General features: G+C 39.1%; 1 protein-coding gene across 1 annotated transcript in view; it reads left to right on the top strand.

Moving 5' to 3' along the window:
• LOC143027138 (uncharacterized) overlaps window positions 1-15,000 on the top strand; it is a 426,550-nt gene that overhangs the window by 336,854 nt on the left and 74,696 nt on the right. The window contains exons 16-17 of the mRNA XM_076188192.1: window positions 2,108-2,194; window positions 4,676-4,819. Coding sequence (XP_076044307.1) covers window positions 2,108-2,194; window positions 4,676-4,819 — 231 coding nt within the window. The remainder of the gene's footprint in view (window positions 1-2,107; window positions 2,195-4,675; window positions 4,820-15,000) is intronic.

The following is a 15,000-nucleotide window of genomic DNA, read 5'->3' as shown; positions in this document are numbered from 1 at the left end:
CAGACCCTTCGCTCCATGGAACTGACCAGACACTTTTGCTAATTTTCGATTTTGCTAATTTTCGAAAAAGCTGCGGATTCCACAGAGGTTTCGCCTGGCTATGGTAAGGCTCTATGCTTACACCTCCTCCTCCTCCTCCTCTTCCTCCTCTTCCTCCTCCTCATCTTCCTCCTCCTCCTCTACCACCCTTTTCACTCTAGACCTTAAGACGCTCCCACACCCTTTGCTGTTTTTCAAAGCCTTGTCAATCAATATTTTGGAACCGTTTTTCGTAGGTGGGCCGATGTTCTTCCACCCCGTCCCCCCTTTCCTCGTCCTCCTCCTTCTCCTGCCCCCCTCGCCATGTTTGTTCGCGACAGAGTAACTGTGGCGTGGCCGGAAATCGATCTGCTCGAGATGTTTTACTTAGCATTTTGTCACTGTGGCTTGCAAGCTATGTAAGGCCTGTAGACATGATACTGTTGTCGTTGCCTTCTTCACCCTTGCCTTTGGATATCCCTGAATGACGCGAACTGGTGCATTGCCCAACGTGAGCCCCCCAACACTTGGTCACAGAATCACTGCTGCAGTGGCGTAGCCAGCATTCTGGCTTTTTCGAACGATGGGATACAGATACGTAGCCCTAGGACGTACACACACACACACACACACACACGCACACATAAACACACACACACACACACACACACACACACACACACACACACAAATGATTAATCCTGAATTTCATTCCTTGGATGAAATTTGGCTTGCATGATGATAATGACGATGGTGATAGTGCTCCTTGGCTCCACGTCTGAAAAATCTTGTGTAAATATATACTTATAAATGAGTATATACTTTACTTGAATGGTGTCAAATATCCTTGGAAGTAATTGTGGAACAATGAGCAAGAAGGCAAGCCATTCTTTGCACTCTACACTCCTTAGTATCCAACTGTATGCTCGCAATTCTTGTAAACAGTTGGATTACCTAACATGTGATGTGTCAGATACGGCTATGTATATATATACTGTCGGAAATCACACAGAGGAAGATGAATCCAAAGCAAATTTCAAAAATTCTCTTTTTCCAAAACTGGGATCAGTTGCAGCTCATGACAACCTCCGTCATTGTGACGTGATTTTCTTTGGATATTTTCTGTTATAGCGAAAACCAGGTCCTTTCTTCAGCAGAGGAGTAAACTTTGAGCAAATGGGAAGGTCAGTTGATCAAGAACCCTCTCCTCTCAGGTCCGCCCATCTATTTAATCTGTTCGACTCATTTTTTTTTTTTTTTTACTTCAAAAATGTCACTGAAACTGAGGTTTTTATTATCATTATTTTTTTTTTTAGAAAGGGTATTTCTCCTATATACCAACGCGGTACATGCCTCACAAAGACTAAAACTGAGGTCAAAATTATAATAATTATCACAGTTTTTGTTGTCTTCAAGACTTTGAAATTTCCTTCTGTAATAAAAAAGAATAATTATGGATATATTGTATTTCGATCATGCTCATAAGTGAGTACAGTGAAGAAAGCTCCACAGTACCAACTATATCTAATCTTCAATTAGTACAAGACATGTTTAGCGTAACTTTCTTCAGTTAAGAATAGAAATGCTCTTTGATGCAGGAGTGTATTAATTCCAGTCATGTATTCACATCACTTTCCTGCATTCGCTTCTTTCAATATCTTTTCACAGAAACGATTTCAGTCTAACACTAATTTGAAGAATTAGAATTTTTTCTATTCCTGTTTGATTTTCATTCATCCTCATGCACTCTGCAAGAGAAAATCATCCATAAGCACAAGCTGACATCCAGTGCGGATGAATATTTCACATCGACGGATTTCCCTTGTGCATTAAGACCAAACATACTAAATGAATGTGCTTAACGACGACCTTATAGAGGTGCCCAAAATGAGGAGTGTGGAATGAAAAAAAAAAAAATGGACAACAGAAATGGGAATATGTCTTGTGTTGGTACTGCATGGAAATATAAATACACCTAGAGGTGTCGTGTGACCTGGAGGAGAATAGAGAGAAAAAAAAAATGAACCGAAGACATGAGTGATGGTAAAGGCATCCCCCAGTACTAACCTGTCTATCTCTTGGCCCCTAGGAGTGTTATCGCAGTTGAAACGTAGCTTTACTGATCTTCGGTTGCACAAAGTTGAGGGCAAGGTGCATAGATCGGAAAGCAGGCCTGGTAAGCTGCTGCTGCTGCTGCTACTGCTGTAGCCTTGGTGTACTCATGGGTTTGATACTTGCTCCCTCCACATTCCCCTCCTGATCACCCCTACCCTCCCACCCACCCACCCTCTCTCCCGCCCTCCCTCCCTCCCTGCCCCCAAATTTTGGATTAATTTCTATGGCTCACAAGTGCCATACGTTTGCTTAAAAATTCTGCAAAAGAGCAAAAAATTGTGCTTGCTCATGCCCCCTTTTCCCATTCCCTTCCATTGTTTCGTTGTTGGCGCCTCTGCTTGAGTTGTTCATTTTTTTATACGTAAATATTTCACTTCACAGATGGAAGCTGGCTCTTCCACTCCATGGAAAATATAGCTGCCATCTTAAGTATAGATGTTCCACTGCAGAGCCATGGTCACTATAATCAAAAATCTTCAAAGAGAACTCAAGAATCTTAAGTTAAAGTTGTCATTCTTAAACACGACAGCGTATTTGCTGTCATTTTATACAAAAATGATAAGCTCTGCAGTTAATTCAAAGTTCCTCATCTAATCAAAGGGGATTTATCATTAAAGTACTGACGATTAATTCTAGAACTTGCGTAATGCGAAAAGTCAAGCTTTGGCGTTCAACATGGTTGTGTAGTATTGTCTGTATGTTTGCCAGATAAAGGCTTCTTTGTTTATGGTTTGTTTGTGTATATGTTCGGCATTGGTATGTAAAATGTTGGCACATGGACCAAAATTTTTTTTACTTGTTCATTTGACCCAGAAGGGCCTGGATTGTGGATGTATTTGAATGTTTGCACCTTGTCAATGTACACTGTGTTTGTGCTTTACCCGTACTTGATCTCTAACACCTGGAGGAGCAAGATATATATATGTGTGCATAAAGTACACAAAAGCATTTAGATACGCTTTCCTGTGTAAGATAAGGTGAACCAGTCTTCCACACATGCAGTGTTTGCATTTGTCGTCTTGATGCAATAATCTATGCCTGAAACTTGGAATGCAATCAACGTTAATTGGTTTGTATGTGCTGTCCCGACTCCATTGGATGTACTTTTTTATGCAGAGCGGCCTGTAGTGTCCATGTCTGTCGCCTGGGTTCAGTTGGCAGTCCTCTTTTGAGGAAGAATCTATTCCTAAGCTTAATCTGCTTGAAACTTCTTGCATTCGTCTACCTTTCCTTATGCCTTTCTCTCGAATCCTATTCCAGTGCTTTCCTTTAGCCTAGTTCCCTTTGTTAACCTATTCTTAGTATTTTATCACTATCTTTACTTATTGCGAATACATGAATGACCTGTACAGTTCTACATTGTATCGGCTCTACTGTTTCTTTTGATCTTTAACAAATGCTGCCATCTTTACTTCTTGCCTGTTTCTCCAACTCCCTGTTGGTTCCATCTCAATCCATCTACATTTACAAGATATATTGCCAAGGGCATCCTCAGCTTTGTTTTGATAACTTATCACTGCTAGAAGATATATTTTGAATATTTCATGTCATTTCCTGCAGCTGCTGTGATCTGTAATTGAGAGTGAAGATGCCACCACAAGATCTGGTCAGACAGACTAGATTACTAGAATTTCCTGGGACATTATTCTGTCACGGATTTTTCTTTCATAATTTTTTTTTCCATTTGCTAGGATCTTCGTATAATTTCACCTCTACTGATATATAAACCAGTAGAATTGTAACATAGGTCATTCAGCAGTAAATTGGCTTGTTCTAACTAGTGTCTGCAGCCACTACCAATAGCCACCCAGAGAATGTTTTATATAAACAATGTCCACATTCACTATGTCCAATTTACTCCAATGGAAAACTAAACTTCCTAGATAACGTCATTAATTAGTCTAAAGTACTAGAAGTAGAGGCTTGGATTTTTTGGAGTAGTAGAGTGGCTTTCTAGCGATCCTGTACTCTGTACATAGCTGCTCCTGGCTGACCACCGCACAGCCTCATCATGAACAATATTCACATTATTAATTGCACCTGCATGGCTAATACTTAAGTATAAAAAATGTTTGGCAATCTGTTATCAATTTTCCCTACAGATATTGCCTAATTCTACATGCAATGTAGGCCCAATTTTGTTTTACCTGAAACACTATAATTCATGTTTTACAATATATATTTTTTCAAAATGATTGTAATAATACTGTGTGATCTGAATGATATTAGTTTTGTCTATGATTTCATGAGACGTATGCAGGAAATTATACGTCCTCAGTGCCTTGAATTAATCATCAAGGGAAGATAAACATATATTTTTTAAATTCATATGAACACATACATACATATGAATGCTTCCCCCCCCATACTCCACCTTTTTATTTTTCTCTCTAATTGGCCTTTGTAATATCTGTCTCCTCTGTCCTGGTAATATCCACCCAATAGACCTGCTTAAACCTGCTTTTACTTCCCCCAAACTTAGCCTCTGCTTACTGGCCTCTGACCCTACCTTTCATTACAACTTCCCCTCGTACATGTGCAGGAGCTTTGTCAAGTGTCACCTCGGCCTTGGGCGTAGGAAGCGGCGCTGGGGTTAACGGTCGTGATTCTTGCTGTACTTCGCGTTGCTCTTCGCCAGGACCGCAGGGCAAGGAAGACGCGCCGCTCCTCATGCATGCCGCACCCAGTAAGTCCAGGCGACCCCCACCCGCATGCAGCACTGTCACCCAGTCCGTCAGGTGCAAACTCTCTGCATGTAAACACCTCTCAGGAAGACTGGGTTGAGCCTCAAGGCATGCCTCCTTCGTCATCGAGTCTAGCATATGTGCTTAGTCAACCAACATGCATGCAGAAAATGAACCTGGCAGAAGCATCACATATATGTGTAGACATATACCCAAAAATAAGAAACCTGCCAGCAGAAGTGTATGTCAACACTGGATGTTGACAGTTTGCACTTCGTAAAAAACCCCAACAGTGTTACGAAAACCTGCATGCGAGCTGTAGGTGGCATGTAACGAGTCTTCGCACCAGGAACACCTGAGGTGTGCCGAGCCATGTCAGTGATCACACTAAAACCGATGTGCATGCTGTCACTAATTCTTGATAACTTGTGTGTACACAGTGATCCAAATGGTACCACATGCCCATAGAGCGGAATAGAAACTGACTGCAGTTATGAACCCAAAACCATCCTGCATGAGTATACTGTACCTAGCCCAGTGGCTCGACGTAAGCCAAAGCAAGGTCAAAGCTAAATTCTAGAATACAATATACCTATTCATCACCTTTAAACAAACATCTCTCCCGCACTGTACGCTGTCCTCCCCCCCCCCCTCCACCTCTCTTCAGTGCCATGCACTCTCCCCTGAACTCCTCCACATTTTTTGCATCCTGATCCCATATTTTTGTAGCATCTAAACATTACCAACAAAACTTCTGCATTGACTCGTACGCATCATGGATATAGTTATGTATGTGAATGTATAAATGTATGTATTAATACACATATTTTATTGTGTGATTGTGCAAGCTAGCATATGTAAAGTGTGCTTTTCTGTATTTACTTAATTGTATTTACTTAATTGTAATATACAGGAAAAGATCTACATTTGTCTAAACCCATCTCTTTTCCTCCAGTCAAACTTACCTTGAACTGTTTATGGTTTCAGATTGAGATATGTCCTTTTGTAGGTATTCCATTATTTTACGCATCAAAAAAATTGTGTTTATTGGTCACTTTCAGGCATGTAGTCTCCAATTTGTTTCCATGAACTCATGTTGTCCTCTCGTCCCAAACCAAAAGATTTTCCAGTCCTATCACAAATTGTGTGTGTGTGTGTTTGTTTATTTGTGTGTTTGTTTACCCAAATGTATTTATCTAATTGTAATGCACAGGAAAGGAACTACGTTCGTTGGAATCCCGCCTCTTTTTCTCCACTGACCAAGCTCGGCTTTGAATTCGTTTTTTGGTTTTAGATTGGGTTATGTTATCTTTTAACCACTTCAGTACGAGTCAAATTCTCACGCGTAGCATCAGCTGTCATATGAACGATGCATCACACTACTCACATTATAAAATATAAAGTCACTGCTGTATTACTCGTTCTCTTTGACTCTGGGTAATAATAAACACAGAAAACGTGATCAAACCAGCTCACAGAATTCGGGAGTTAATTAATGTATAATTGCATATATATATATATATATATATATATATATATATATATATATATATATATATATATATATATATATATATATATAAACTAGACGCCAACGTCGGCATCTTAGTGAACCTACTCGCGCCTCGTGACGCCTACGTAGTCATCATCGTACCGAAGTGGTGAGCTGTTCCATGACTTCATACATCTTTGCGAAAGACTTTTCCCTTTGTGTCCATCAGGCATGTAGTCTTTTTCAGCTTGTTCCCACGACTTCGCGACGCCCTTGTATCCCTAACCAAGAGATCTTCTCTCTCAGTTCTCTCCACTCCTTTTATTTACCTGAACACCGCTATCAGTTGACCTCTTTCTTTTATGGTAGTAGATTCAATATTTTTAACCTTTCCTTATGTGATTTCTCTGAATAGAGATCAAATTGATTGCTGCTCTTTTGTTCTCCCTTTTTGTATTCATCTACCGTTAACACATCTCTCGATTTATATATGTTGGAGTCATTTCCCATGATTATTAATGTAATTTCCCTAGAATTACACTTTCGTGTCCTTTTCTTTCCTACCCGCAAAGTAATGTGTTCTTCTTTCCACCCAGTTTGCCGCATTCCCTCAGCTTTATATTTTTCCCGTGGTTCCATGCTATCTCTTAATCTCTTTCCTTTTCATAAGTTATTGTCCATACTCTCTGCATTTTTACATCCTTTTCATTCGGCTTGGTCTTAATATCATTATCCTCCAGTTTATTCATTATTTTTGTTTTATGTTCTTTCATAATTCCATTTTTGTTCAGTACTGAATGCGTTAGCTCTTTCTAACTTATTTCTAACTATTTGAACTTGGATTCATGAAATGAAATCAAGACTCAAAAATCAGATTTCCACACACACACACACACACATATACATATATATATTTATATATACATGTATATATATATATATATGTGTGTATATATATATATATATGTATATATATATATATATATATAAATATATGTCTATATATATATATATATATATATATATATATATATATTTTTTTTTTTTTGTTTTTTTTTTTTTTTTTTTTTCTAAGCCCAGGAGGGTGCTTTTACTATTCATTCCTAGTCTCAGCTCTATGGACATGATTTTTTCTTTTTTTTCAGGTGAGTGTTTCCACTACATATTCCCATTCTCAGCTCCATGGATACGATTGTTACGTTTCTCTCTCTCTCTCTCTCTCTCTCTCTCTCTAACACAAAGAGAATCCTCGATCTGACTGCACTAAAACAATTCCAGTAGAATATCCATACTCGGAAACCAAAATCTTATCTAAGGAGTACATGTGGATGATAGCCACTTAGTTCTATGAAATTGCCCGTGAAGTCTCCCAACCAGTCGAATGATTAAAAGGCTTAGATTATGTGAACTGGTATGAGTTTGTGTTTTTGTTCAAATTTGTCGAGGCATATGTATGTGTTGCCTTTGGGATGCTGTTTTGTAGTTACTCTGCTGGACAATGATTATTAAGCTGTCCACAATACATGAACTGAATATAGACACTCAGTATTTATGCATGGGTGACTTACAAACAACTGAACACATTAAAAATATATTGGTCGTATGATGACTTTTGCCTGTTGGCAATGTCAGACGCAGGTGTTTAGACACTCGGCCTAATTGCCCGCGGTGGGGTCAAACGCACTCGGCCCAAATGACCGCTGTGAGATCAAACACAATAGGTGGTCCCGCGGGAATTCTCTGGAGACGTCGGACATTACCTCCTGTAACTAATGCGTGCGTGCACGCGTGTGCACACTAGACATCTAAAGGATTGAATATTCCCTTCAACAATCTTGCAACACTCTTGAATCTCAACATAACGCACTAATTGAGGAAACACCAGTCCATTGTTACAGATTTCCCGTTGTATCACAGAAACCTCGCTTTAACGGACATATTGCCGTAAGTCTGTTATATCGAGCTGATACTAGACAGTGCTGGACAGTACCTTAAAGTTTAATTAATATGTTAGTGAATATAAGGGCAAGGGTAAAATCTAAAGCAAAATAAATCATGAAATAGTTACACAATATAGCACAGTAATGTAGTAACATAATAACAGTAAAGTATGTACTACACAAGTACAGGTATCGTAAAAACTAAACCTCACTGAACTAATGGTATAGGCATACATTACCGCACAGTGGAACATGTACATTACAGAATCAGTAAGTCTTGATGTTATGGTCGAATGATTGTCTTTGACACATAAACCATAAACAAAAATTAAGAACAAATGAATTGATGAGAGGTTCCCTGGTCCTGAGTGTGTATGTGTATGGAGATAAACACATCTGTACTACACTTGTGCGAAAAGTCTGGAGTATATGGACTTGGATAGTTGGCAAGGGAGATATAGGTGACAACCGGACCACCGGACAAGGTGCGTTACCAACGGACAAGGTGCGGTACCAACGGACAAGGTCCGTTATAACCGAAAGATGTCCGTACATCATTTGAACGCCTGGATAAATTTCGTCATACAGTGGACAAGGTCTTTTATAATGAAAGGCGTATCCGCTCATCTGAAGAGTTCATTTTGAATATCCGCTATAATGTTCTCCATTATAACGAGGTATAAGTGTTTTCTTTTTGGGTGATCATTGTAATGACTTCGACATCCTTTAAAAAGGTGTCCACGTTGTATATAAATATAGGCCTTAATAGGATATAATTGATCAAATGAAAAACCTTATAAGTGGTAGATGGCATGTATAAGAATGCAATAGTGACAGAAGGAAGAAGAAAATAAAGGATACATTGAAGAAAAGAAGAATCTATACACTGGTGTTCAGTAAGATGAACATGACAGAGGTAAAGAAATTAAAGACATGAGGATGATAACACGGATGAAAAATAAATAATGTCGACGATCATATCATGAGCTGGATTGAGATTTGGAGAAGCTAATGTAGCTGTGACGATGATGCCATATGAGAGATGGAAGTGAAAATATATATAAAAGATTAATGGGCAGTATGATGAGAAAAACTTGGAGAGATTTTTGCCTAAAAGTAAACGATGTTGGTAAGATAACTGATAGTAAGGGATGAAAAGGAGCATGTGCCCTTCTGGCCTTTCATGATCATTTGTTCCAGAAAAGTACCTGTAAATTCCTCTTGATGCTCCAGTTTTTTGTCGCTGTTTTTTTTTTTTATTCAACCTCAAACGTGCCATTAAAATACTAGTTACAAGAAAGAGATACGAGATTTATAGAATGAATATGCTATATTTCATCAAAAGTTTATTGTACATCTTGTCCTTAGTTTTGGAATAATGCAAGATGGCCAAGATTCATGGAGCATGAGAACATTAGTAGAAGACATCCTTTGTAGGATCCAGACCTTTGATCAGCAAACTTATTTGGGAACAGATGCTTCGCAATTCTTTTACTCGAGATAGAAATAAAGGATTAAGAGAAATAGTAAATAAGTGTTTCTGAGTGATAGCTGAAAGTGGTGATTCTTTTAAATAACCATTTGAAAGTAGGCATATATCCATATATCCAAGAACATCTTTATTAAACACAAGTTGGCAGGTAATGAAAATTATTTACTCAAGCATGGAATCAAAACAGAAGCACAAGTTTTTAGATTGCTGGGTGACATTACAGGGTGATGAGTCCAGGTAACCAATTCGAAAAAAAAAAAAAAATCTTGCAATTAAAACCATGAGTGACTTAAGAAGAACAGAAAAGGGAGCGACATCCGATTTTTTTAAGTCATCTGCCAGAAGCTGGAAATGAAGGAACATTTTACAATGAGGTATAGATTGAACACAAATTCATGCTGAAATATGCATTTTACAATTGAGAGTTTGAGGGGCATGTTGCTGTATATTTCACCTAAATAGCACGAGAACAACTAGAAGTGGACTTTTTTCAAGAATAAGTATTACATAAAGACAATAGCCTTCACAATGTATTGTGGTGTCCTAAATCCTGAGAAAGCAAAGGAACTTTGAAGAAATTTAAAGTAAATTCACAGGGATTATGATAGCTAAACTGGGTTTAGAGGTCAGGTTTCAAAAATGAAGTGTTGCATTACCGTAAAGAAGTGAGAGAAGCCTAACCAAAAATGTGGAAGTATTACTGTACATTGTAGTCTCTCCGTTCTAATATTCTTTCTCGCCTACTCCTTCGTTACCCTTCTCCAATTTCATCCTTCAACAGACCTCCCTGATTTGCTTCTTTTCAACTTGTCCCATTTTGTTTGTTTCTTTGACATCCTTTCATATTCTTGTTCAGAACATCTTTTCGTTTCCCTGTCATTCTTAAATCTTACGCCCCTCATAATCTTTTCTTTAACCAACTTTCCATGCCTCCGCCCTCTATACAATTAATTCTTCTTCCTCTCTTCGCTGTTCTATATAACTTACATTTCTTTCTGTATTTCCTTACTCTTCACATGCTACGCTCCAATTTTGACTTCTGTTTCATTATACATAACATCCCTCTTTCCTTCCAGGTTTCCTCATAGATCCTTTTGTCATTCCCTTGACCCCACATCTGAAGCCGTAACCTCGCTTTGAAAAATAAGTGACATGGCTTCCCTCCCTTTTGCCTCACATCTTCCATTGCATTTACTTCCAGTGACCTCTCCTTCCATCTTCCACCAAGATATAATCCAACAATAACATCTCTCTTCCTTCTTTTATCCGTATCAATTTTTGTTGAGTTATTATCCAGTTTAATTCTGCACACATTTGTCTGTCTCCATTACCATTTATGTCATTTGTCATTCCGAGTTTTCCGTTGCTATTTTCTTTGTCTAATCCCACACCTTCATGCATGGCCAGCATTAACTATTCTTGCTCTTTGTCTAAACCCACCAGACATGTGTTTAATATCACTGGAAATTCATCAATTTTCTTTTTTGTCCAGACTCATCGTTTTACTGGTGTTTATCATTCTTATCAACTGCAACCTTGAGCTTAGGTCCTCAAAAGCCATTACGTAGTTCCCATATATTCCTGAAGCATGGTTACCACACCTTTTCGCACAAGCTGGAAACTATCATGTCCATCTGAATCCACTTCTGTCACCCTTTTTCTTGCACCTTAGTCATACTCAAAACAAGAATGTCAATCGTTCACCAACAACTCTTTGGTTGCACATCTATTTTTGTCCCGTTACGCACCCCCATTTATTTATTTGTTTATCTTCATTCATATTCTTGGCCCATTTCACTCTTGTTTTCATGGACCAAAAGTATGGAGTGTGATAAAGCAAAGTTTGACTTCTTTTGATTTCCCTCCTACAACTCCCTCCTGCACACAAACAAATTTTTAGCCTAAAAACCCTTGTATGAATATCCAAACTCTTCACTCTTCCACCCCACACACCCTGCATCAATGATATTCCTCTTCTTAATTATTATGTATGCACATAAATACACATGGACACTAACGCAAAACTACATAACCCCTTTAAGAACACAATTTTTTAAAATCCGTTACGAAAAACTAACAAGTTAGTTTTGTCTTTAACCATCCAAGCCACTTGGGTGATGGGATATTTTGATCAGCAAGACGCATTAGTCAACTTTACTTTTCACTAATTTCCACCTCCACGTATAAGAAAATAATTGTGCACATAGTAACATGAAGTAATTGATAAGCTAGAGCCATGATGATGTAAAGAGGTGTAAATAGTTCATCTACAACGCGAAGGCGCCTTTGTTTCGTAAATATTATGCGTTAAGTTTACATTAACTTCTCTATCTAAAGAAAGACTTGTGTTCCTACAGTGACTGTAGACCAATTTACATTAACGTCCCTAAAGGTTTCTGGACATAATATCTATCAGTCTTCAGTGTCACTGAGGTTTCCTGATATTAGTTTCGCATGTTATCTAAAAAAAAATATATATATACTATTACTGCATGAAAATAGTGATTTTATGTACATTTCTATATAGTTTTAGAAATAGTTTCTCTAAAATGTAAGAACTGCAAGGCTTCTGAAACATTAGGCAATTAATAAAAGATGAAAATATCCTTATTCTGTACTTTTCTGTAAAAGATTTGTGTATACATATGTACGTGTCATTTACCAGCTTCACCAAAGGACTGTCAATATTGCATGTGCACATAGTTTGTGTGTGTGTGTGTGTGTGTGTGTGTGCGTGCGCATGAAAGGTATACTCGTAGGGTTCCATTTATGTTTCCATCAAGAGAGTGTATTTGTCGTTTATGGTTCTACATTTCACTATACCTTCCTTTATGATGTTCCACGTGTTGACACATCTGAACAGATCACTTTCTTGCCATCCCTCAGGCATGGAGTCTCTTTCGATTTGTTCTTAGAACCTAGTGATGTCCTACCGTTCCGAACTAAGAGGTCTCTGCTGATTTGATGCCTTTTATTCATCAGAACACTTCTCTATTTTCTTTCAGTTGGGGTAGTTTCAGTACTTCTATAATCTATATGTTTTGTTTACTAGTCGGGGGAACAATTTGCTTGTTGCTCTTTGTGTTTTCTTGGTCATCAATACATAGGCAATGTGTTTGGATATATGTGTTGGCATTAAGTGAAACTACGTTGAAAGGGAGGGGTGATTTAGAGTTTGGGAATGTAGTGGGGAGGGTGTCGGGAGTGAGAAGACGGAAGAGAGGAGTGGCTCTACTAGTTAGTGAGAAGATAGGTAAGCGTGTGATGGAGGGAAGGAGGTTTCTTCAAGGTTAATGCGGAATACATCCATCGTTATGTGTGAAAACCACATCACTACTGTATATTTTGATCTGAGATGGATTATGTTCTTACCTTCTTTAAATACTTGACAACTGCAAGTCAGTCGGCTTTACATTGTACATCGAAATATAAATTTTCGCATACTGAGAAATTTTGTCCCTCATGATTCAGAAAGCGAGGAGCCTACGCCAGGAGGCGTGTTGCAGCGGCCGAAGAGGTAAAGGTCAAATATACCCCGTCCAGAGTATCGGTTGCATGTTATTTTGCGGTATAATTTACGTAGTACCATGCAGCCGATACTTTATGGGGAGCCCCTATGGACCAGTCACACAACATTTTTTTCTATGTTAGAGGAAATTTCTACTCATAGAGAAATTAAGCTACTTTATTGTACTGCTACTGTACCTCTGTTATGCTGCCCCCAACCCCCTCTTTATACAGTCCTGTACCACTTCTTTATATTTCCATTTTCGCCTCTGTCCCCTGTGGTAGGGGGAAGAAAGAATACTGCCACCGAGTTTTCCCACTCAGGTGGTAAAGGCTGCTAAAACGGAACGGGGTAGTGGGACTAAGCATCCAGGTCTCTCTAACCCTGCGGTACATTCCCATGAGAAGTGAAGGCAGAATATGGTCTGGGAGGGATTTTCCAAACAGAACCCAAAGGTTTGGGTCTTTTAATGTACGTGGGTGTGGTAGAGATGAGAGTTAAAGGGAAGAGATAGGCAATGTGTTTGTGAGAAGGAAGATGGATGTGTTGGCATTAAGTGAAACTACGTTGAAAGGGAGGGGTGATTTAGAGTTTGGGAATGTAGTGGGGAGGGTGTCGGGAGTGAGGAGAAAACGGGGGAGAGAAGGAGTGGCTCTACTAGTTAGTGAGAAGATAGGTAAGCGTGTGATGGAGGGGAAGGAGGTTTCTTCAAGGTTAATGCGGATTAAGGTGAAACTGAGATGGGAGACGTGGGTCTTTGTAAGCGCATATGGGTCTGGTAGTGAGAAAAGTGTAGAGGAAAGGGAGGCTTTTTTGGATATATTTAAACGAGTGCTCAAAGAGTTTTGGAAGGAATGTCAATGTAGTGATTTTGGGAGATCTCAATGCTAGGGTAAGGGATGAACCAATAGATAGAGTGGTTGAGTGTGTAGTGCCAGGTAATGATGGAATTTTTCTAGAGAATTGATAGCGAACACAGTTAAAAGGTGGAGATGGATAGATTTTAACAGAAGAAGAGGCGGAAGGGGAAAATGGACAGAATATTTTGGAGAGGCGTTGAATGTGGAGGAGGACAGGGAGGGACTGGTGGTAGTGGTTGCAGTAGGGGGTGCTAAGAAAATGATGGGAGAGGAAAATGGAGGAGGAACAAGGAAAGATGAGGTGCAAGTAGTTTTGAAAACGAGAGCAGGTAAAACACCTGGATTAGATGGGTGCCATGCAAAGTGTCTGGAGAAAGGGGGTACAGTAATAGTGGACTAGCTAGCGAGGTTATTTAATGAGTGTCTAAGGGAGGGTAGAGTGCCGGAGGACTGGAGAAGTGCCTGTATAGTCCCGCTTTACATAGAAAAAGGGAACAAATGTGAGTTAAGTAGTTTCAGAGATCAGTCTGTTGAGTATAGTTGGAAAGGCTTATGGGGGTTTAGATTTAGAGGATGAGAGGAACAGAGTAATTGGTGAGGAATAGTGTGGTTTTAGGAAAGGTAGGAGTTGCGTGGATCAGATTTTTGTTGTAAGCAGATATGTGAGAAAGCTTTAGGATGTTTTTGGGGGTCTTTATGGTTTTGGAAAAGTCTTATGACAAGTTGGACAGAGAGGCACTGTGGGGGTCTTTGCAGATATATGAGATTAGGGGAAAGTTGTTAAGGGCAGTCAAGAGTTTTTACGAGAGTAGTAGAGCTTATGTTAGAATTGGAAATGGAGGGAGTGAGTGGATTGAGGTAAAGGTGGGACTGCGATAGGGATGTGTCATG

This window comes from Oratosquilla oratoria, chromosome 7 (genome assembly GCF_046742065.1).
Source record: "Oratosquilla oratoria isolate Oo_2021 chromosome 7, ASM4674206v1, whole genome shotgun sequence".
Taxonomy (NCBI): Eukaryota; Metazoa; Arthropoda; class Malacostraca; order Stomatopoda; family Squillidae; genus Oratosquilla; species Oratosquilla oratoria.
The sequence above is the reverse complement of the archived record's forward strand: the minus strand, read 5'-3'. Positions and strand labels throughout refer to the sequence as shown.